General features: G+C 38.4%; 2 protein-coding genes across 6 annotated transcripts in view; one reads left to right on the top strand and one right to left on the bottom strand.

Annotated features, from left to right (window-relative positions):
* Nucleotides 1-11,482, top strand: part of SLC12A6 (solute carrier family 12 (potassium/chloride transporter), member 6) — a 121,052-nt gene extending 109,570 nt beyond the window's left edge. For 4 of the 5 annotated variants that reach the window (XM_006883064.1, XM_006883062.1, XM_006883061.1 and 1 more), the window contains 7 exons: nucleotides 1,150-1,345; nucleotides 2,107-2,276; nucleotides 3,729-3,860; nucleotides 4,664-4,771; nucleotides 4,983-5,167; nucleotides 10,170-10,303; nucleotides 11,391-11,482. In XM_006883064.1, the coding sequence (XP_006883126.1) occupies nucleotides 1,150-1,345; nucleotides 2,107-2,276; nucleotides 3,729-3,860; nucleotides 4,664-4,771; nucleotides 4,983-5,167; nucleotides 10,170-10,303; nucleotides 11,391-11,482 (1,017 nt within the window). The remainder of the gene's footprint in view (nucleotides 1-1,149; nucleotides 1,346-2,106; nucleotides 2,277-3,728; nucleotides 3,861-4,663; nucleotides 4,772-4,982; nucleotides 5,168-10,169; nucleotides 10,304-11,390) is intronic. The other variant, XM_006883065.1, reaches the window with a different exon arrangement.
* Nucleotides 11,483-14,715: 3,233 nt separating this feature from the next.
* On the bottom strand, nucleotides 14,716-21,493 carry EMC4 (ER membrane protein complex subunit 4). The gene is made up of 5 exons (XM_006883060.1): nucleotides 21,390-21,493; nucleotides 20,972-21,086; nucleotides 15,704-15,857; nucleotides 14,984-15,144; nucleotides 14,716-14,762 (listed from the first exon to the last, which is right to left on the bottom strand). The coding sequence occupies exons 1-5, from the start codon at nucleotides 21,473-21,475 to the stop codon at nucleotides 14,727-14,729; spliced, it is 552 nt and encodes a 183-aa protein (XP_006883122.1). The 5' UTR covers nucleotides 21,476-21,493; the 3' UTR covers nucleotides 14,716-14,726.
* Between the last annotated feature and the right edge of the window lie 1,849 nt (nucleotides 21,494-23,342).

Below are 23,342 nucleotides of genomic sequence, written 5' to 3'. Positions count from 1 at the left end.
ATAAACATGGGTGTGCATATATCTGCTTGGATGTCGGTTATGGATGGCCTCTTTGGGATATATTCCCAGTATTGGAATTGCTGGGTCAAATGGTATCTCTATTTGCAACTTTTTGAGAAATTGTCATACTATCTTCCACAGTGGTTGCACCATTTTACACTCCCACCAACAGTGAATAAGGGTTCCAGTTTTTCCACAACCTCGCCAGCATGTGTTGCTTGCTGTTCTGTTAAATTTTGCAATTTTGACTGGGGTGAGATGATATCTCATAGTTGTTTTGATTTGCATCTCTATTAGAGGTAGAGATTTTGAACATTTCTTCATGTGCTTGTTGGCTATCTGAATGTCTTCTTTGGTGAAGTGTCTATTTATATCCTGTGCCCATTTTTCTATTGGATTATTTACCTTTATCTTGTTGTGGTGAAGGAAATTTTCAATTGCATTTCAGAAGTATTAGGGATTAATTTTAGAATGCTTTGAAGCTAGGAAAGCTAAAGAAACATTAGTTGAAAACAATGGTAGAAATTAATAAATTCAACTTTTTAGGTACACCAACTACTTATTCTGTGCCTTTAGAAAAATAATTTTTAAAGCCATTCTTTCTGTAAGAGAGGATTTCACATAATAGTAAAATACAACCAAGTGTCATCAGTAATCACCATTAAAATGCCTGAAAGGAGATGGAAAGACATGTAAAAAAGAAAATGTACCTGAGAAAATCTAAAGTGAAACTGAATCATCAGATTTACTTGTAATCTGAGTCAGGTATGAGCAAGGCCAAGAAAGGAGATTATGTTCACATGAGAGAATTTATCCTGATTGACGAACAAAGAATAGTGAATGGTCACTTTGTAAAGACCCTCTTATCTGATTTAATGTCTGTCTGAAAGGAAGAAAAAGGGAATAGACAAAATGGCAGAAAAACTAGATGAAGACAGCCAGTTCATTGGTATCTAGATAGTTATTAAGTATTTAAAATGTACAAGGGCAAGGGATAGTGTCTTTCATTGGGATCATTAACTTTTTCCAATTCTTCCATAGAAGATGTGGTCTTATACTGAGTTTTGAAAGAGGAAAATATATATGGAGTCAGAGTTAGCGAAATAGTTTTGGATGCAGTTGAATATTGAGATTCTATGTTTCTTTCAGACGATAAAGCACCTAATGGAGGCAGAAAAGGTAAAAGGATTCTGCCAGCTGGTGGTGGCAGCCAAGCTAAGAGAGGGCATTTCCCATCTCATCCAGTCGTGTGGCCTTGGGGGCATGAAGCACAACACAGTGGTGATGGGCTGGCCCAATGGCTGGCGTCAGAGTGAAGACGCTCGAGCGTGGAAGATTTTTATTGGTACTAAATATTTCTCATCATTATCCTGAGGACCTAAATAAGGGATTTAGTTAATTCACCTTACCTTCAACTTTCGCCCTCTTATTAAGAGACTATGCTGTTACTGCAGCATGGACTTATAAAGGCACTTCTGTAACTAGTGGAGTCCCTGGGTGGCACAATGGGTAATATGCTTATTGAAAGTTTGACAGTTTGACCCCATGCAGAGGTGCCTTAGAAGGAAAACATTCTGATGTACTTCTGAAAAATTAGCCATTGAAAACCTGGTGGAGCACAGGGTTGCCATGAGTCAGAGTCTACTCAAAGGCTACTGGTTTGGTTTCTATTTCTTTTTATAACTATTAGTTAAAATAATCTGTATACCAACCCCTCTCCCCAGCTTTACTTTATATTAATTTATCTGTCAAGTCTTCTGCTAGAAATTATCTCCTAAATTGCTGTTTTCATGTACTACTTCATAAATTAATAATTTTACCAGAATTGGGACCCATTGTCCTTCGGCATCAGAATCTCCTAAATTCGCGTATCTTATTGTACAGGCCCTTAACATTACCTGTGATTGTCATTCTAAATCTCTTAGCTATTTAGATTTTTCATAATTTTTGTTGGCTACTGAGGTATAACGTACCCTTTAAATAGGACTCCTTACTCAAAGAAATGTAAACTAGAGTGATCCTGTTTTACTGACATGGCAGGAGCTATCAGAAGGGATTGTCCTATACTCATCCTGATTCTCACTCCCCCCACTCTCCACCCCCCAGGCACAGTTCGAGTAACAACTGCTGCTCATCTTGCGCTGCTGGTAGCCAAGAATATCTCCTTCTTTCCCAGCAATGTAGAGCAATTCTCTGAGGGCAACATTGATGTGTGGTGGATTGTGCATGATGGAGGAATGCTCATGCTATTACCATTCCTCCTCAAACAGCACAAGGTAATTTTTAGCACCTTTTAAAAAATAAGACGTTTCTTCCTTAACTTCTTTCCTGGTTCACAAAACAACCCAGAAGAGATAGGAATTATTCCTGGCTCTTCATGGTCTATCTCAGCTTTAATAATATTTCTCATTGTATTTGATACGTACCCATCTCCAAATAAAAGTTAGCAAACAAAGTAAAATTCCATATGAACCTTTGGGGAAAACAAGAGTCTTCTAAATACTGGAAACCTAAGGGTATATATTGTTATGTATTTGTGCATTACATATACTTAAAATGTATAGTACTTGTTACATACATATATGCTTATCCTTTAATAAGACTAATTAAGATTAAATAAAAAGTATAATCTGCATGGTATTTGAATAATAGCATGCACTTAAATTATACCAAGGAACTCTAGAGTTGCTATGATTAAAGCATTTAGCTGCTAACCACATGTCTGTAGTGTGAACCCACCAGCTGTTCTTCAGGAGAAAGATGTGGCAGTCTGCTTCTATAAAGAGAGATATATGACCTTACCAGATTACATGATAAAGTACTACTTTATGAGGTGAAATCCATTCTCTGGCAATAACTTTAAAATATCATATGACATACTTTCCTTTTGGCCAGTGTTTTCTTGCTATGAAATTAAGGAATTCCTTAAAGCTCTTTTTAATGTAGTGTCTATTCAGGTGTTTGCTCTAGTATACTGACATTGCAAGTAAAATGCCAGGAGTAAATACTCTGGAGAATGACATCATGCTTGGAAAAGTAGGTTAGAGAAATTGAGGACTCTGAGTGGATGGGCTGCCACAGTGATTTTAACAGTGGGCTTAAGCACAGTAGAGATTGGGAGGATGGCATAGGATCAAGGCTTTGTTCTCTTGTATGTAGGGTCACTAAGAGCTGGCTCAACAACACCTTCAACAGTATCTCAAGGTTGTTCTAAGCAGGGCTTTGAACTGGTTCATTAATGGTCAACACATCATAATTAGAATAGATGCAATTTTTTTATGTAAGTCTATCAGAACAATAACTGGAATGGGAAAAAATACAGTCTGAAATCCTACAATGAGAGATGAGGCATAGTGAGCCTTTGCAAGAGGCTGTTGTGGGAGATTGAACTATGGGCTGAACAAGTGGAGAATGATACACAGGCAGAGCAGCAGGGTCAGCCACCATCTTTGAGTGGGCACTGCTTGTTCTATTAGAAGATTTGGTTGCTATGTACATGTTGCTTTTGTTTTCTGAGAAAGGGTAGGTTTCTAGAAGGGCATCAACATGTAATATTTTCTGCTGTGGTTATTATAATTTTACAGAGTTTTTTACAGATTCATGTCTGTCTTGATTTTTGTTACTTAACACTAAGCCAGGAAGAACAGTTCAGAGCTCTGGTTCTAAGCAAGAATCCCTCTTTTTTATTTCCTTCTTATATCTAATTGTCCATGTTTGCACTCCCTCAGGTGTGGCGAAAGTGCAGCATACGGATCTTCACCGTGGCCCAGCTAGAAGACAACAGTATTCAGATGAAGAAGGACCTAGCCACCTTCCTGTATCACTTGCGCATTGAGGCAGAAGTGGAAGTGGTGGAGATGGTGAGAAACCTGAGTTTAAACTCAAAGAGATCACATCCCCTAATCTTCATCTTGTGAGCCTAGCACTTTATTTGGTCTGGGAAATTGTTTATCTTCAAATGTAAATTAATCCCATAGTTCTAACAAAACTCTAGAATATTGACCTAGATAAATAGAATGTGTATGATGTGTGTTTGTGTTTTTGTTTCACTTGTTTGGTTTTTTTTTAGTCCTTATATTCCCTCCTGATTTTTATCTGTTTAATAGTTTTTCTCTTTTTTAATTCATATATTCATGTTTCAAATTATACATAGCTGTTCTTTTTCTTTTCTAAAAAATTAGCTGGTTTGTTTTTTTTTTGTTTTTATTAAAAACAAAATACAGACAAGAGTTTGTGTTCCAAGAATACATACATATGTAGTGGCGAGATTAAAGGGAGCTCTGGTGGCTTAGAGTGGTAAGGTGTTGTGCCACCAACCCAAAGGCAAGCAGTTCAAATCCACCAGCTTCTTTACAAGAGAATGTAGTCAATCTATTTCCCTGCAGTTGACCTTTGAAACTCATTAAAGGTTCAACAGGTCAGCTATGAGTCGGTTCTGACTCAACAACACATAACAGAAACAACATATATTATGGAAAAGATTCTCAAGGCTTCTGGATGTGTCTGTAATTCACACCAAGATTTATGTAGTTCAATGAGTGATAAAAATAGGAATAAAACTCACTTGATATTGTATTCTGTGGTTTGGTTTAGTGAGCTGACAAAGTTAATCAATTTTTGTTTGGCTTTTGTGCTTATTGTTCCCTGTGTATTTCTGTGGCAGCATGATAGTGACATATCAGCGTATACTTATGAGCGAACTCTGATGATGGAACAGAGGTCCCAGATGCTCCGACACATGCGACTCTCCAAAACAGAACGGGACAGAGAGGTAAGGCCTATTATACTGCATTGATCTACTCAGGGCTGTATGAACTCTGCCACTGAAAAGGACATTGCTACATTGTTTTCAAAGGATAATTCATTCTTTCCTTTTCATCAGCTCCTTCACAAAAACCCTACACTGTGGTATCAAAATTTGAAGCTGATGCATAAGTGAAATTTTCATATCGTGTGTGATAAGTCTATTGGCTCTTCCCCAGGCACAGCTGGTGAAAGACCGGAACTCAATGTTACGATTAACCAGCATTGGCTCTGATGAGGATGATGAGACAGAGACTTACCAGGAGAAAGTACATATGACGTGGACAAAAGACAAATACATGGCATCCAGGGGGCAAAAAGCCAAGTCAATGGAAGGATTCCAAGACCTGCTTAACATGCGCCCGTAAGTCTTCTCACTCATAAGCTGATCCCATGATACAGTATCCTGGTTGGCATAGCTGTGTCTTTGCCAAAGTAAACAGGATGAACGCTCTTCTTCATTTTTTTCTCAAATTCAGCCATTTCTTTCTATTGTTTGCTGTGCCTGTTAGCTTCCAGCTAACACAGTACATAGACTAGTCACTACATAGTTCATCTCTATACATTGTTCTTGACAAGAAATTAATGTAGAATGAGCAAACTAGGATATTGAGATAAGGAAGTTTTATTTTATTAAAATGTTCAGACAAGAAAGTTGAAAGAGTAATTAATAGATGCACAAAGTAGACAGAAGTTATAAGGAAAACTACTTCTAGGTAATTCCATAGCTAGATACATGGGAAATGACATAAAGTCTACTGAGTCCCTAAAATTACTTTTCATACCTGCTATATGTTAAGTAGCATCTGGCTAGCTCCATAAATAAAAACCCCTCCCTCTCGTAAAAGGAAATAATTAGCACACAATGAGTAAGTGCTTAATTAACAATACTTGATTAATAGATATAAAAGCGGTCAGAGTAAAAGAAAACACTGGCTTTAAAAATAGAAAACTTCACAGACTATGCTTTCACTATCACAGAAAAATAATAGGAATTTTCGAGTAACAACTTGGGTGATAGTTATCTGGGCAAAGGTAGTATGTATCTACATGTATAAAATAGTGTCATTGTACATTTTAAAGTGCTAAAGTTCCATATGGAATATATGTAATCCTTAAAATTAAATTAGATATAGACACTTTAATTTACTATTTTAAAGCAAGAAAATTTGAAAAAAATTATCATTTCCCTAGTTATTCACATAGGAGAGCTGTATCAGGACAGGAATTTTTTTCCGATTAATCTGATCCCAGATGTCACTCTCTTAACCACTGTCTCTTATGAGAATGTATAGCATGTGGGTAGAACTAGCTGTTGATTTATTGAGAAAAAAATACAAGGTAGCAAAAGATTAGGCTGGACGTTAAAGACAAACTGAAATTTTTATTCTGTAGGTAAGTGCAGTGCTGCATACTCAAAGTGTCAGTCTCTGATGAGTTCAGGAATTTGTGCTGGAATAAAAATTAAAGAGTTCATGGTATCTTTCTTCTCGAAACACTAATAAACAAGTCACAGACAAGATGCTGGTTAGCATCACACTACATAAGAGAATTTTTGATGGGCAGTGTTAAAGGATGGATTCATATTTCTAATAAGAACTTGGTGATGTATGAAAATGGGGACTGATTACAGAAGTAGGAGTGAATTAAGGTAAACTGGAGTGTAGGTCTAGTTTCACCACTGAGTACAGAAGAGCTATATAAAGCATCCCATAGGCATTAGGGGGAAAAACCAGTATTCCTATATACAACTTTTGAATTAGTCAACTAATGTCTCAAATACAAATACAAAATCCTTCAGTTGAATTTTAGGTGTCTGTGGAGATGTGTGCTGGTAGTTAGATACATGTCTGAAGCTCAATAGGAAAGTCAACACTAAGAATTTAGATTTGGAAATCATCACTATATGTGTGATATTTGTATACATGAGAATAATTAGATGTATCAAGTAGAACAAAACTAAAAACCCAAGGAAGCACCAAATTTAAGAGGTACACAGACATACAGGCAGTCACTAAAGAGAGGATGGCCAAAAATCTAGATAAAGCAGTTTAGTAACATTTACTTTTGGATTGGTAGTATTTAAGTAAGGCACAGTGCATAAGTGGCAGCTTAGAGGAAGAGAATAATACATCTAAAACAAAAAATATAAATAAAAGATGGTGGTGGTGGTGGTGGTGGTGAAGTGCTGTCAAGTCACTTAAGACTCATAGCAACCTTATATACAACAGCTTCAAACCCTGCTCTGTCCTGTGCCAATGTCACTGTCTCAGATATACCTACGTCCATTACCCCAGTCACTTGAGTCAGTCCATCTCATTGAGGTCTTCCTCTATTGCATTGTCCCTCCACCCTTCCAAGCATAAAGTCCCTCTCCAAGCACTGGTCCCTCCTTGCAACATGCCCAGAATATGTCAAATGGAGCTTCAGAATCTTTGCCTCCAAGAAGCAGCCTGATTTTACCCTTGCCAGGACAAAACTGTTTGTTCTTCTAGCAGTCCATGGTATATTCAGTACTCTTTTTCCAGCACCACAGCTCAAATGCATCAATTCTCCTATGCCAAGGGTGCAGAGAGATGGAGACTAGAATGTTAGCCTTTTCTTTGTAAACTAAGAAATGAAGCATCTTTGAGAAATTAGGGTAAAGATAGAGCAAAGTATGATAAGAACCACCCACTCCTGGACTATTTTAAAATAATCATAGACACTTGGAGTAGTTAAGGAGAATGTAGGGAACAGAACAGAATTTTTTTTTTAAATTGTAAAGCAGTTTGAAAAGGATATCTATGCAACAATGAATGAATGGAAATTTTAAAAAAAAGGATATCTAAAGTCAACTATTATAAAGTAGTCCAAGAAGCTGTTGTCCGAACAGAACAAGGGAATTCTACGGGGTTCAAAATCAAGAAAGAAGTGCATCAGGGATGTATCCTTTCTCCATATGTTTTCAATCTGTATGCAGAACCGATCATTCAGGAGGCTGGATTTTATGAAGAATATGGCATCAGGATTGAAGTAAAACTCATCAATAACTTGCGTTATGCAGATGACACAACACTGCTGAAACTGAGGAGGACTTGAGGCATTTGCTGCAGCCTTCAATATGGATTATATCTCAACATCAAAAAAAAACAGTGATCCTCATCACCAGGCCACTGGCAGCATTATGATAGATGGACAAAGGATTGAAGTTGTTAATGTTTTCATATTCCATGTGCTTAGATCCACAGCTTGTGCTTGGAAACAGCAATCAGAAAATCAAAAGATGAGTTGCATTAGGAAAAGCTGTTGTCGAGGATCTCTCCAGAGTGACAAAGAATATCAGTCTAGAGACTAAGGTGCACCTAATCTGAGCCATAGTCTTCACAATTGCTTGCTATGCATCAGAAAGCTGGACACTGGCTAGGGATGATAGAAAGAGAATTTATATCTTTGAGCTGTGGAGCTGGAGAAGAGTATGCCAGGAGAATAATTAAGTCTGTCCTAGAAATGGTAAAACCAGTTTTTGCCTTGAAAGCAAGGATTCAGAAGCTACTTCTTACATACTTTGGGCATGTCACTGGGAGGGACCAGTCTTTGGAGAAGGACATCATGCTTGGAAGGGTAGAGGGTCAGTGCAGAAGAGGAAGACCCTGGTTGAGATGTATTGACACAGTAACTGTGGTATTGGGATCAGGTTATGTCAGAGACGGTGAGGTTGGCTCAGGATAGGGAATGGTTCAGAGCCATTGTTTACAGGGTCGCTATGGGCCATAGTCGACTCAACAGCTCGTTAACAGTTCTTAGCACATTTTGGATTATTTTTGTCCTCAAGCAGCTCCTAAAATTACAGGTAGGAGTAAAAAGTGTTTGGTTTGATAAACTGGACAAGATGAGAACAAGAGATTGCTGAAGCAGAGTTGTTGAAATGATGCTTCCCAGGCTCCGGACAGAATAGACTACGGACAGAAATGAAACTACGAGGGAAGATTCAAATTGCTGAATAGCTCAAAGAAAATTAGACCGTGAAATAAGGAACATAAAGAATGAGAATTAGGGAATCGGATTATTAGTATTCAGGATATCAGAAGTGGATTAGATGATGCCATATTTTGAGATGTGGCCATTGGTGTTTGTGGTTTAGGCCAGTACTAATGAGTCGGTCACTTTTCCAATCTGGAACGTAAGGTAAACAGAATGTAATTCCTTAATGCCACTGTTTGTTGTTGTTTGTTACTGTCATGTTTGGCCCTGGCTCAGAGTGACCCATGAGGTTAAGCATAGAACTTCTGTAGGTTTTTTTTAGTTACAATCTGTACAGAAGCAGATTGACAGACTACTATTCAGGCTCACGAGCCATTTAGTTTACAAGCAGTCAGAAACCACTTGTGCCACCCATACACCCTAATGCCATTACATGTATATAACACATTTACATTATAGTACTTTCCTGTTCTAGCCCATCTGACATTCACAGCAACTCTCTAATATTTTAATCCTGTTTGGTTATCAGATTGTTCTTACACTTATATTTCACATAATGTAAAAAAAAATAAGTTTGTCATGAAAGTGAAATCATATGTAAAGCATTTAGGACAGTAACTAATATACAGTAGAAAATCACTGGGGCTCATTGTTGGAAGAATGATAAAACTAGAACTCAGAATAAGTAGCATGCCTTTAAAATTTACTCAACCAGCAAATGAAAGAGCTGAAGTATAAAAGTCATCAGGTTGTACAGCTAGACTTCTGTACATTCTATTCGGCAACTTCATTTTTCTTCTGCTTTACTTCCTCCTTAAAAATAGAAAACACTTAGCCTGGAGTCAGGGTCATATTTTTTGGTGCTATTAAATTTGAGGGAGACTCCTTACTACTGACCATTCAGGTAGACTATTGTCCACCCTTGGTCCCATCAGCCCTTTTAAAGAAAAAGAACAAAAGAACACAGGAACAGGAGGAAAGCAAAGTCATTAAATAGTTGCTATTTCAAATAACTCTGGTTACATCTAAGAAATTCAGAGGAGTGAAGGTCTAGTTTTTGTGTTTTCGGCTCATCTTTTCATGCTGAGAATTCTCATAGATTTAATACTGAAATGGTTTCTTTCCCTTTATACCTATTAGAACTCAACTTTCTGAAACAGCCTCTTTTAAATCTTCACTTAATAAAATAACCCCATTCACTTAATTGCTTATTTTATGGGGTCAAGTAATAGAAATAAAAGGTAATTTTTATTTGTACTTTAAGGTGTTCTTAACATCTTAAGTGGAGGAAATTATTTGGTGAACCACATCCATAATAAACAGAAGTATGGGTTTCAAGTTTTTAAAGTTGACTATATGGCTAGTTTTCTTTGCCTTAACCACATCTTTTTCTTTCACATCAGGGACCAGTCCAATGTGAGGCGGATGCATACGGCAGTCAAGCTCAATGAGGTTATTGTTAACAAGTCCCATGATGCAAAGCTGGTGTTGTTGAATATGCCAGGGCCACCTCGAAACCCTGAGGGTGATGAAAACTGTATCCTTTTTAAAAGTGAAGTTGCAAGTAGCAAAAATTTTCTCAGCCTGTTTAGTAGATGAGATAACTAAGTACCTATAAAGTCATTTACTATTTCCCAATTTCCTTTAGTTTGAGAGGCTGGAGGAGGAAAGAGTTTTAAAAGTCTTAGACAAGGATTCTGTGTAGTAGAAATACTTTTCTGGGAAATTGTATGTGTAATATTTTCTCTGAATCATAAGGGGACTTTTTAAAGTGGTGTATTTACAATATAGTTTCTTATAGTTAGTGTACAGACAATTCTGAAGACAGATTACCTAACCTACTTCTTTCTCCCTACAAGGAGCCCTGGTGGCAGAGTGCATAATATGTTGCATTGCTAACCAAAATGTTCACAGTTCAAATCTACAAGCAGTTCCAAAAAATAGAAGGGCTGCTTCCTCTTGTAAAGATTATATCCAGTTGAGGATTGCTATGAATCAGAAATGGACTTAACTCAGAGGTAGTGCATTTTGGGGGTTTCTCCCTACCAGGTTCTACTCACCTTACAAAGCCTCTTTAATATGAAGTTAGGGAAGTAGGAGTTGAAGTGGAATTTCCATAAGGGTTTCTTCATATATTCTCATCCCATGTTTGTTTTTAAAGGAACCCTTGAAGCCATGTGGTCCATACCAGTACTATTAAGGATAAAAAGTGGGGTGGTTTTGTTTTGTTTAAAAATAAAATTAGAAAAGTTTTAGTTGAATAGGTTCAATTAGAAATTATTTGAGTTCTCCAAAAATCTTAATAGCTGCCCTACTGAGACTTCCCCTCCCCTTATTTTGGTATTGTCGTGCTACTTAGAACACATTACTTTAAGGATTTCCTATTTTAAAAATAACATTTAGAAAATAAGACTCTTGTATTATATATGCAAAGATTTTGAACCTGTGGATTATTTCACAGGGTTAAATTCAATCCAAAATTTTAGACTTTTCCAATTCTGAGCATATAATAATTAAGGTAAGAGTGTCAATTTTGCAGCTCTGTGGTCAAATTCAGATTATCATAATCTAGGCTCTGAAGTAGACTCTTCTGTGCCTCTTAGTCTCCTTGACAAGTGCTAAAGACATGGAGTTCCTAGAAGTGCTCACCGAGGGACTTGAGCGAGTCCTCCTTGTCCGGGGTGGTGGCAGTGAAGTGATCACCATTTATTCATAATTTTGCTTCTGAATGCCTCTCCTTGGCCTCAATTTTCCAAAAAGCGTCTCGTCATCTATGGATGCGCCAGCCCTTTATTACCACCCCCACTCAACCTATGTTCTAGAAACATCATAATGAACTCTTGATGAGCCAAACCTTTAGTACTTATCCAGAAGGGTACACATAGATCAACTCTTTATTCCCATATGATGTCTTTATAGAAACAAATACTCAGCACAAGAGCAATGGTCAAAGACCTGAAAGCCATGTCTATCTGTCAAAGGCAAGTTGGAATGAATTAGCAAGAGATGCTAGAAATTTACCTGAAGACAAAAAAAATAAAACCACCACCAAACATGTATACACCATCAAAGATGAGTCTCAGAAGTCCTGGCTCAACAGTGACACCATGGGATAGCCATATAGCCTCAACTTAGAAGAATTCAAGACCAGCTATATGAGGACCTAGTATCCTTGGAGGTAACCCATGACAAGCCAAGATGGAAATACTTTTCAGCTAATTTTCTGTCATGTTGCTTATTGCTAAGACTCTTAATTTTACATTTGATACTAATGTGCAAAACTGATACATTATCTTCTACTTCTTCCTTAAACAAAACAGTCCCCCAGAATACCAGGTTTAAGTATATATTATTGTGTTGATGTCTATTTCAGCTGTCTGAACTCCAAACCCATCCTGTAGTTAAGATTATAACAGGCAATGTTATAATGGAAGTTGCTTTTTTAAAGATAAATTAAGAATTATTCATTGCAGGTTCTTTTCAAATGGTTGAACTCCACAAAGTAGGTACTAAGATTGAAATAGACTGTTGTTATGTATGTGACATGGCAAAATATGCAAGTTGTTATATAAAAATATAGGTCATGATGAACATTGATTAACAGGTGTTCCTGTCTTTCTCTCCCTTATATACTCTGTGGATTAGTAAGCATAGGTCAGAAAAATCACAGGAACAAACACAAGGAAGACTGGCTAAAATCCTTCCCTAACAAGTTTGGACTGCCTTTGAAAGGAGGAATCCAGTAATGTAATTAGAAGTTCTACAGCCATACTCTTTCCGTAGTGCCAAAGCTACTAAGCTGCTACTCTTCTTACTTGTATTGCTAAAGTGAAATACAAACTGGCATTGGCCTAGTTCAAGAAACTCTTCCACCAAGAATCCTGTATATGGTCTCATCTGGAAAGTTGCAGTGAAGAGCTAAAGTATTTACCTGAATGCCTAAAATATGAGCATTTTCCCTTTTGATTTCCTTCCTCATCCTGTCTGCAAAAATTGGCTCTGTACTAAGGTATTATTCAAGCTAGAGAGGTCTTATGCTAGTTTTGTTTTCAGAAAGCTCTATGTGCCCAGGGAATACTTACAGAAGCTCAGCTACCCTCTCGTCCAGATACCTACTCCAATAATTTTAACAGTCATCATTTCTGGCTTTCATGCAAAGTGAAACTAACTTTAGTGGTTGAGCAGAAGTTGCAAATATGTATTGAGTCTTCAGAAACTGTCTTCTTGTTATAGCTTTTAGATTTTGCTTTAGTTAGATTTGTACCACACTTTGTTAATAGCAAACCGGAGCAAGTTACGTAGGTGCCAGCAATTTATTCAGTTGACATATTGGGACAGAGAGGAAGATCTTTCAATATGGCTTAAGTAGTTAAGTCATTCTAATTTGTTCCCTTTACTCTTCTTTCAGCCTCTAGGCCTACTCACTTTAGCAAAGCGGGCAAGATCTTAACTTTTTAAAAAAAATTCCCTTTGCTGCTCCTTCTTGAAGAGGATAAAAGTATTATTACAACTTTCATTGCAACACTCCACTGTTTGGTTGAAAACATCAGCAGAGGGGTAAAAAGTCCCCTAGGATCCAAGATTTTAAAGGTTACTCTGCACAAGAATTTCAGCTATGTTCACACATAACTTTGGCAAATGGATTTAAACATAGCCCCCTCCCACCCACATCTAGGACTAAAATGGTTCAAAAATAAGGTTAGAAAAGTTCTTTGGGGCTAAAGCTCTGTAAGAATCTTTCAATGGATTGAGATTCCAGTAAACCTCCAGTTAACATCCAACCTGAACATTTCTAAGACATTAAAGGTACTTGCCCTTTAATGTCATATAAATTTGCCCTCAGTTTGAAACAAATTCTTTAATCACCTTCATCTGCTGCCTGCGCAGCTTGTAAATCATTGAAAAGGCTCCTTTTTCTTGCACTAAAAGCTAAATAAGAATTGTATGCACCTACTTACCTACAAATTCAACTTAGACATACTTGGGAACAGATCTCCTTCTTAACTAGGGGAATGCTTGTATTCTACTTCAGACCCTTAATCACAAAATCACTGTTACATGGAAGAATGGTTCTTAGGCCAGATGTATACTCATCTCAGTCTAAAGTATTTCATGTCTGTATGTGTTATGTTTGTCTGCATAATGTCTTGTCTTCCCTAATCACGGCAAATAAAGCAATACTGAAAACTTGATAGGAAAATGCACCTTAGGGGAAGGGGCTTGTGTTTCAAGAGGAAAGAGAATGCTGACTTCCTGCCTTTTGAATAAGTTAAGCCAGCTTTTAAGTCTCTGCTGTGACTTACCAGGGTAGGTTAGACCTTTAAATGCCTCCAGTTCCTGTGGCCCCAAGGATCCCACCAATCTTGTTCCCCCTAAACATGTTAAAAATCCACTATTGTGGGTATTAAAGTAAAAATGACATTGTAAACATATTTATGTGCTCATTTTGTCTGGTTTTGTTTTACTCATCATGTATAATCTGAATCCAGCTTTAGTCTCTCAACATCTTCCAGAAGTGTCTCCAATGGACTTTTTATGTCCCAACTTGTATTAAATAGAAGTGAAATATTAAGGAAAATAGATTTAAGGGAAATGTGCAACTGTTTTGGTCATTACCATTTAATTTATTGTGAGAAGCTGCTGTTGTGGTTCTTGATTTAGCAGCACTCAAGTCTTTTGTTTACAGAGATTTATTTGTTGTTTTGCTCTGTACTGGAAACATAAATAAAGTTTTCTACATTATTTTCAACCAGGGCTTGAGGTGTAGTTTCTTTTGTGTTTGTAGTAGTTTGTCCATCCAGGGTTTATCTCCTAATCATGGGGGAAAAAAGAGCATGGTTTGGCCCTTTTCAGCAAGGAAAATTTTTAAGGTGAGTATGCTGAGGCAGAACAATTCGGTCTAAAAAAAAGTTGTAAATGAGATCCAAATTCTTACGGTGCCAGGAGTGTCTTTTTCAAGCTCACAAAAGCAGTCCCCCACCACTGAACTCCATTCTCTGAAAAAAGAAAAAGTAGGTAAGTGGTGTTATGAGTGCTAAAATAATGTCCTGAATCGGTTACTGAATAATGACAAGCAGTATTTTGCCTTCGTTTAAAAAATGGCAACTCGCATATTTTTAAGAAATTTCTTAAGGCCTGATGTCTGTTACCAACTCTTAATTCTCTACTGTCAAATGGATGATATTACAACTGACCAAAATTTAACTTTGCCTCTTACCTCAGGGGGCTCAATGAAGGCTAACCAATCTGATGCATGTGTAGGCAGCAGTCCCATGGACTGGCACTTGTAAACAGCTAACGCCAAGCCCATGAGATTCCCAATGAGATAAACCAAACCCTGAAGAAACTTCTGGCTTGAACTTTCCAGCATCTTGAAAGCTGTTGGGATAAGAGAAGATTAAAAAAAAAATCCAATTTCCCTATTTTTTTCCAGCCTCCATATGAATCACTCTCCCCTTGTATTAAGAAACATGGTGAAGCTTTTAAAAAAAAAAAAGAAAAACATGGTGAAGCTGTGGCTAGGCGCTTGGCTGCTAACTAAAAGGTCAAAAATTCAAACTCTTAACAGACATTATGGGAGAAAGACGTGGCAATCTGCTCCCATAAATAATATTTAACAGCCCTGGGAACCTCTGAGGCAGTTCTACTATGTCTTGTTACTGTCAATCAGTTTGGGTTTTGGCAGTCACACATTAAAACCCAAAAATTAAAAACAAAAACATACATTTAACCATACAAGACAAACTCGGGGTAAGATGGCAAACAGGGTAATTACAGGCAAATTTAAAACCATGATAAGTACTGTCTTCTCTCCATGCCACTGTCCCTCTGCAAGCAACTGAGAGTTCTGGCGAAGATTTCCAGTAAGGATTTTGCCCAAGAATTTGGGTTTAATTCTTAAAATGTAGGTAAAGAATAGAATTTAAAGAATACTTACTAGCTGAAATGGCCATAAGTGCCTGAATAGGTCGCCAGGCCATCATACACACCATCATAGTAGGAAAGATGGAGATGGTATTGCCAGCCATGTACATGATGAAGAGATTCATGGGAATTTGTTTAAGGGGACCCAAGGCGATGTCCCAGCAGCGCTAAAACAAATAATTTTAACCTCTGGTCACTATTCTTAGTTCCATAGTATACCACTGATGTTACATAGATTTGCCAATGTCATGTTTCTAACCAAGATGACACCTCAAATTCAGCCTCAAAGCTCCATTTTGCTACAGGCAATTCACTCTTCTAAAGATCAGATATCTTTACCATCGTTTATATTTTTCCTCATAGGTTTTCCACCCTTGATTTTGGCTAAAGATAAGACTTCTCTGGTTTTGTCCTTTTACTTTGGCATCTATAGTTAAAAAGATAGATAATTCTACAAACATAGTGAGAGATTAATATACCTTAACAATAGAACAAGCAGATAATTAAGAATATTTGGATGGCATTATATATAAACTTAACCAAGTGATATATCTAGGGCACTGCATCCAGCAACTACAGACCTCATACTCACTTATTGACAAAACCTGCCCACTTACTCAGCTGTACAAGAAGTATCAAAACTCAATGATACAAAGCCTGACTTTTGGCTACAATGCAGATAAGCTACAGATAACAAAAAAAAGATAACTAGAAAAATCCCCTATGTTTGGAATTAACAAATGTACTCTGTGGGTCAATGTGGACTAAAATTACTTAAAAAAGCCAACCTCACATATTAAAACATGTTGGGTTACAGAGCTGGGATGAGACATCTATAACCTTAAATACAAAATGGAGGAGGGAAGGAGTGATATGTAGAAAAAGAACAAACAGAAAGGTGAGAGAAATTATGGGGCAACAAAGCAAAAGGTGGACTTTGAGAAAAGATCAGTAAAATCTAATAGTAAACATCAGAAATGGGCAGAGGCAGAATCTCTAAAAAACTGTAGCTATTGAAGTGATATTCTTCAAAAAGTACAGGAACTGGATAAATTCCTAGAAAACAGTACAACTTATAAAACTGCACAAAAATTTGGGAATATAAATAATAGTCCTACAATTGTTCCTCTTCTAGATTGAAAATTCTACAACACATCGTATGAAGCCTCATAAATACCAAAAAAGGACATTATGGGAAAACAAAGTTACAGGCTAACAGCAATACATGAACATAAATGCAAAAACTTCTAAACAAAGCATTAGTAAACAAAATCATCTATATGAAAAGAACAAAATACTGCTACCCACTTGGGTTTATTAACCACATTAAGTGGCCATATTTATAAATGATCCCCTAATTCTTCACAAGAGGCAGTAGTCAGAACAGAGCAGGGCAACACTGCATGGTTCAAAATTGGGAAGGGTGTACGCCAGGGATGTGTCCTGTCCCCATACCTTTTCAGCCTGTATGCAGAGCAGATCATCTGAGAGGCAGGGCTCTATGAGGAGAAGCGTGGCGTCAGGATTGGTGGACGATCTATCAACAATCTGCTTTAGGCAGATGACACAACCGCGCTCACTGAAACTGAGGAGGACCTCATGCACTTACTGCAGAGGGTCAAGGACTGCAGCCTTCAATATGGACTGAGGCTCAATGTCCAGAAGACAAAAATTCTCACCACTGGACCAATCGGTAGCATCAGGGTGGATGGTGAAGAGATTGAGATTGTTCACAGCTTCAGTTTGCTCGGCTCCACGGTCAACACTCTTGGCACCAGTAGCCAGGAAATTTAAAAAACCGTATTGCGATGGGAAAGTCTGCGGTTAGGGACCTCTCTAAAGTACTCAAGAGCAGCGATGTCTCTCTGGAGACTAAGGTGCGCCTGATACAGGCCATGGTTTTTGCAATCACTTGTTATGCATCGGAGAGTTGGACAACGACTAGGGGGACAGAAGGAGACTTGACGCCTTTGAGCTGTGGTGCTGGAGAAGAGTATTGAATGTACCATGGACTGCCAAGAAAACAAATAGATTCATCCTACAGAGGGTTAAACCAGGCTGCTCCTTGGTGGCAAGGATTCTGAGGCTTCGCCTGACATACTTTGGACATGTTGTAAGGAGAGACAGGTCTTTGGAGAGGGACAGCGCAGGAGGGGAAGACCCTCTATGAGGTGGACTGATTCAGTGACTGGGGTAATCGGGATGGATGTGTCAGAGGCAGTGAGATTGGCATGGGATAGAGCAGGGTTTAGGGCTGTTTTACATAGGGTCGCTATGAGTCACAAGCGACTCGATGGCACAAAACAACAACAACAACAATTCTTCACTTAGAAGATTCTTTATATGAGTATTTAAAATTTTGTCCAAACATGACGCTTGTTCTAAAAGATGTATTTTATGATAAACTACAGTTCAAATGAGACCATTTAAAAATTTTGCTATCATGTATTTATACTCTAGTATACCAAGAATGTAAATCATAGGATGCCCCTAATCAAAATAATTGAAAATGGATGTCACATTCATGCTGTGAAAATACATATATTCCAAGAAACAAAGATTATTTAGTATTGAATCATATAAAGAGAAAAGTAGTAAGGAAAGAAGGTACCAGATACTATTCTAGGCACCTGGGATATATCAGTGAAAAAAAATCTCTCCTGGAACTTAAAAATGAGCAAATTCACTGACAGGCAGTAAACTTTTATCATATATATGATGAATGCTAAAGAAAAAGAGCACACAGAACAAAGAATTTCATGAAGGGAAGCTTCTCTAAGAAGGAACATCAGAGTCCTGGAGGAAGTAAGGAAACAAGTTACAGAGGTGCCTGGGGAAAGAACATTCCAGAAAGAGGAAAGAACATAAGGTTGCTTGGATCACCAATAGTGGATAGGATTCTGAGGAACCTGCAGATGTAAAACCTTTACCTAGACCAAGAGGCAGTTGTCCTAACAGAACAAGGGAACACTGAATTGTTTAAAAATCAAGAAAGGTATGTGCCAAGGATGTATCCTTTCTCTATATCTATTCAATCTGTATGCTGAGCAAATCATTTGAAAAGTTTGACTTTATGAAGACTCAACAGCCTGTGTTTTGAAGATAATACACCTTGGTTGCTGAAAAGGAGGCCTTGAAGTGCTTGCTACAGATGATCAAAGATTACTGCCTTCAATATGGATAACATCAACATCAAGGGTGGGGGGAAAATCCTCAGTACTGGACCAATCATGATAGATGGAGAAAAGATTAAAGATGTCAATGATTTCATCTTCCTTGGATCCAAAATCAACACCCTTAACACTAGCAGTCAAGAAATCAAAGGATGATATATCACATTTGAAAAGTCTGCTGTCAGGGACCTCTCCAAAATGCTTACGAGCAGTGGTGTCAACTTTAAGGTGTGTCTGATCAAAGCCATGATCTTTTCCATTACTTGCTATGCATTTGAAACTTAGGACCATGACTAAGGATAACTGAAGAATTGATGCCTTTGAACTGTGGTGTTGGAGGAGATTACTGAATATCCATGGACTGCCAAACAGCAAAGAAGTCTGTCTTGGAGAAAGCACAACCTTCAAAGCAAGGATAATGAAATTTCATCTTACATACTTTGGACATGTTAGGAAGGGCCAATCCTTGAAGGACATCATGCTTGGAAAAGTGAAGAGTCAACACAGGTGAAGACCTTCTATAACAATGCACTCAAGTATATCGGAGATGGTGAAAATGGCACAGGACAAGGCAAGGTCTAGATCCACTGTTTATAGGGTCACTATGAGTCACAGTCTACTTAATGGCACATATCAACAGGCAGGAAACCGTACTGGCCAGATGCTTATAGAATGGGTCCTTGAAAACCTTGTGACTAGTAATAGAATATTATCCTATATATCAGAAGATGAGACCCTCCGGTTGGAAGGTACACAAAAGACAACCAGGGAAGAGCTGTCTCCTCAAAGTAGTTTACATGTGAATGGAGTAAAGTTCTTTGGGGTTTTTTTCCCTGCTTCAAATCAGATAGCTTCATGTGCATATGCTATTTCTTTCAGCCAAAGGAGGACTTTGATTTGCTGATGTGGTATGAGTCAAAATGAGAAACAAGTGCAACCATCCATTAATAACTGGAATGTACAAAGTATGAATCTAGAAAAATTATATAAGTTGTGAAAAATGAAAGACTGGTATCCTAACATTAATGAACTGAAACAAACCAGTACTGGCCATTGTCAATTAGGCAATCTTGGGTGTACTATGCTAGCCGTAACAAAGAGAAATGGGATTGCATTCATCATCACAAAGAACATTTCAAGATCTTTTGCCAGGATAGATCTTGAAATGTTCTTTGTGATGATGAATGCAATCCCATTTGCATAACAAATTATGGATAGCAATGCAAAAAATAGGAATTCTAGAACACTTCGTTGTGCTCACTTGGAACTTGCATAGACCAAGAGGCAGTTAGACAGAACAAGGGGATGATGCATAGCTTAAAATCAGGAAAGTTGTGCATCAAGGTTTTATCTTTTCATCATACTTACTCACCTGATAGGCTAAGCAGATAATTCAACAAACTATATAAAGCAGAGTGCAGCATTAAGATTGGAGAATACTCATTAACTTGCAGTATGCAGATGACAGAACCGTGTATGCTCAAAGAGAACTTGATAAAGATCAAAGACTCCACAGTGACTTACATCTCAGCAAAAAGAAAACAAAATCTTCACAAGTGAAACTAACAACAACCGTAAGAATGAACAAATCTGTCTTGGATTTAGAGCCAGAAAAATTCTTAGATATGAGGATGGCAAGACTTCATCTCACATACTTCAGACATGTCATCAGGAGGGACCAGTGGCTGGAAAAGGCATCTTGCTTGAACTGGGTGACCAAAATTGAGGAATATCCTCAATGAGATGACACAGTGACTGCAATAAAGGGCTCAAACATAGCAACGAAAATGAGGATGGTACAGGACTGGGCACTATTTCATTTCGTTGTATGCAAGGTTGATAGAAACTGATGGCAACTAATAATGTTGCGCTGCAACTCCAAAGGCAAGTGGTTCGAGTCCTGCAGCTGCTCCCCTCGAGATGGATGGACAATCTCCTCCCATACGATTCGCAGCCTCTGAAAACCCTCTGGAGGGTCAGCTATGGGTCAGTTCCGACTCGAGGACACACAACGACAAAGTATTCTTCTTAGCCACCTAGAAGAGTGAGTGGTTAGGTGAGTGGGTCTAGACTAGCCAAGGACTATTGTGGCATCTGGATTTCTGTACCTTCTCTACTAGGATCCGATCTGTCTCTTGTACGCTAGTATCAGGCACTTGTTTGTCCAAGTAACCCACTGGGTATAGCGAGTCTCCCTGGCCACTTCCCCGGTCACTTCGGCCCCTATGGAAGGAAATTTTAAAAAAAAATAAAGCTGAAGCCTTTCACGTTTTGCATTTTACCAATCACATGCAATAAGGATCTTTGGCTGCACCTATTCAAATTACACCAAATCCTCTAGCGAATTCATCAAACCCTTGCCGTTGGGAGAACGGAAATAAATATCCTTTGGGCATGGAAACGTGCACAACAGAAAAGTCTCTACTTCTCTAGGTCTCCCACCTACCCTTTTTAGTGTGTTGCGCCTCAGACCCCATTCCTGTGGATGACAGCGCTGATGTCAGATTTCTCAGCCCCCCCCCTCACCTGCTGCCTCCTCCGGGTCCGCTCAACTCAATGGCCCACTTGAAGCGCCGGCCTCTGTTGGCCACCAGGCCTCCTTGGGCCGTCATGACAATAGCCGCCTCCAAAGTTGCCAAGCTTTCTTCTCAAGAGGGGCTCACTCGACTGCAGGTGTCCCCAACCGCTTCGTTTCGGTTACTAAGAACAGTTCCGGCGCCGGTGTTTGTGCGTCACTTCCGATATGGAAATAACCTTGAGACTTAGACTCGCAGGTACTACAGAAATACCGACTTTATTAAGAGCTTCTAACAGCGACTCGCGGACCCTTCCCGGTTTCCGGGAAGGCTCGATTTGGGTTCCCTGATTTTTGAGATGCGGCATTATAAAGCGAACTAAAACCCGTCCACACTTTGCGTTAGGAGTTGAAGCTAAGAAAAACCTTGATCGCTGGCCCACTCTTTGGAACGCAAAATTCTAATCCTGCCCTTGAAACCTAGTTTCACAAGTGATTGTGTCACCATTATCAAGTTAGTCCTGTGGCTTAACTCCTCAGTGTTGATTGTGCGCCGTGTATCCGGAGTTTTATGTTTATTTCATTTAATTCTCCCAGTAAGATTGCCAATAGTGCTATCACCATTCCGCTTAAAAGCCAGAGGCGACGCGTTCCCGTAGAGTGGTGCACTGGCTTAGAATTCGGACAGCTAGCTTTTGAACCCTGGCTTCACAGCCTTAAGTGACCATGCTAATGTTGTTTGGGGCTTTGTGTTGCAGTTTCTTATGTGAAAAGACAAGCTACCTTCAAAGGCTTTTTGAGGCGTGCCAGATACACATAATTTTTTTTTTAAAAAGAGTCATTATTATTCACGGTTAGTGGGTTTGAGTTTTGCCTGCAGTTGTATTTACATGTTTCTCTCTCTCTCTCTCTCTCTCTCTGTGTGTGTGTGTGTGTGTGTGTGTGTGTGATAGTTTAAACTATTCAACATTTTTTTTATTATTTCAATGAAAATTTACAGATATTTTGGATTTCCATTCATTCATTGTTGCACTTTTCTCCCCTCCCGACCCTCCTCCCCAGTACACTACCCTCTTGGAAAAGTAGAATAAAAATTCTTTCATTGTTTTACACTCCCTCCCCCCAGATCCACTCCACTATGCAGCCTTTACTCTGGACTTCGTCATGACAAAAATGCCTAATCACATGCGCATTTTAAAACAGTTTTCTCCCTCATCTGTTTCAATGCAGTATACATTATTGAACCCATCTTTCTCAGTCTCCCCCCCAACCCCGAGGTCAGTCCTATTTTACAACAGTGGCACCATGCAGTATTTGTCCTTTTGTGACTGAGATAACTTCACTCAGCATAATGTCCTCCAGGGTGACCCATTTTGAATAATATCCCATGAGTTCCTTGGTTTTTGTTTTGTTTTGAAAGCTCACTGTTTGTTTGTTTTTTTTAATTGTATTATTTTTACATGTACCGTCAAATCAGATCTGACTGGTACAAGAGGAGATTACCCCCTCCGTCTCCAGCAGAGCATCTGGTGGATTTGAACCGCATACCTCTGGGATTTTCCAACTATTGATTCTTCTTCCCTGTTCCCAACTTTTGCATTCCATTCGCCCATTATTATCAATGCATCTTGATTGCATGTTCGATCTATTTCTGCCTATAAGAGTTGGTAGAAATCATCTATATCTTCTTCGTTGGCTCTGGTTGTTGGTGCCTATATCTGGATGATAGTAGTGTTCACTGGACTTCCTTGTAAGCGTATGGATATAATCCTATCACTCAAAATGTTGTATTTCAAGATGGACCTAGAAATCTCTTTTTTGACTATGAAAGCAACTCCATTTTTCCTCACCTTTTCATCTCCAGAATAATATATCATATGATCATCTGACTCAAAATGCCCCATGCCAGTCCATCTCATCTCTCCATTGCCTAGTATGTCAATATTTATGCGTTCCATTTCTTT

The sequence above is a fragment of the Elephantulus edwardii genome, unplaced genomic scaffold, assembly GCF_000299155.1.
Source record: "Elephantulus edwardii isolate Elephantulus edwardi_28Jun2011 unplaced genomic scaffold, EleEdw1.0 scaffold00026, whole genome shotgun sequence".
Lineage (NCBI taxonomy): Eukaryota > Metazoa > Chordata > Mammalia > Macroscelidea > Macroscelididae > Elephantulus > Elephantulus edwardii.
Note: the sequence above shows the minus strand (reverse complement) of the source record. Positions and strands in the feature narration are given on the sequence as shown.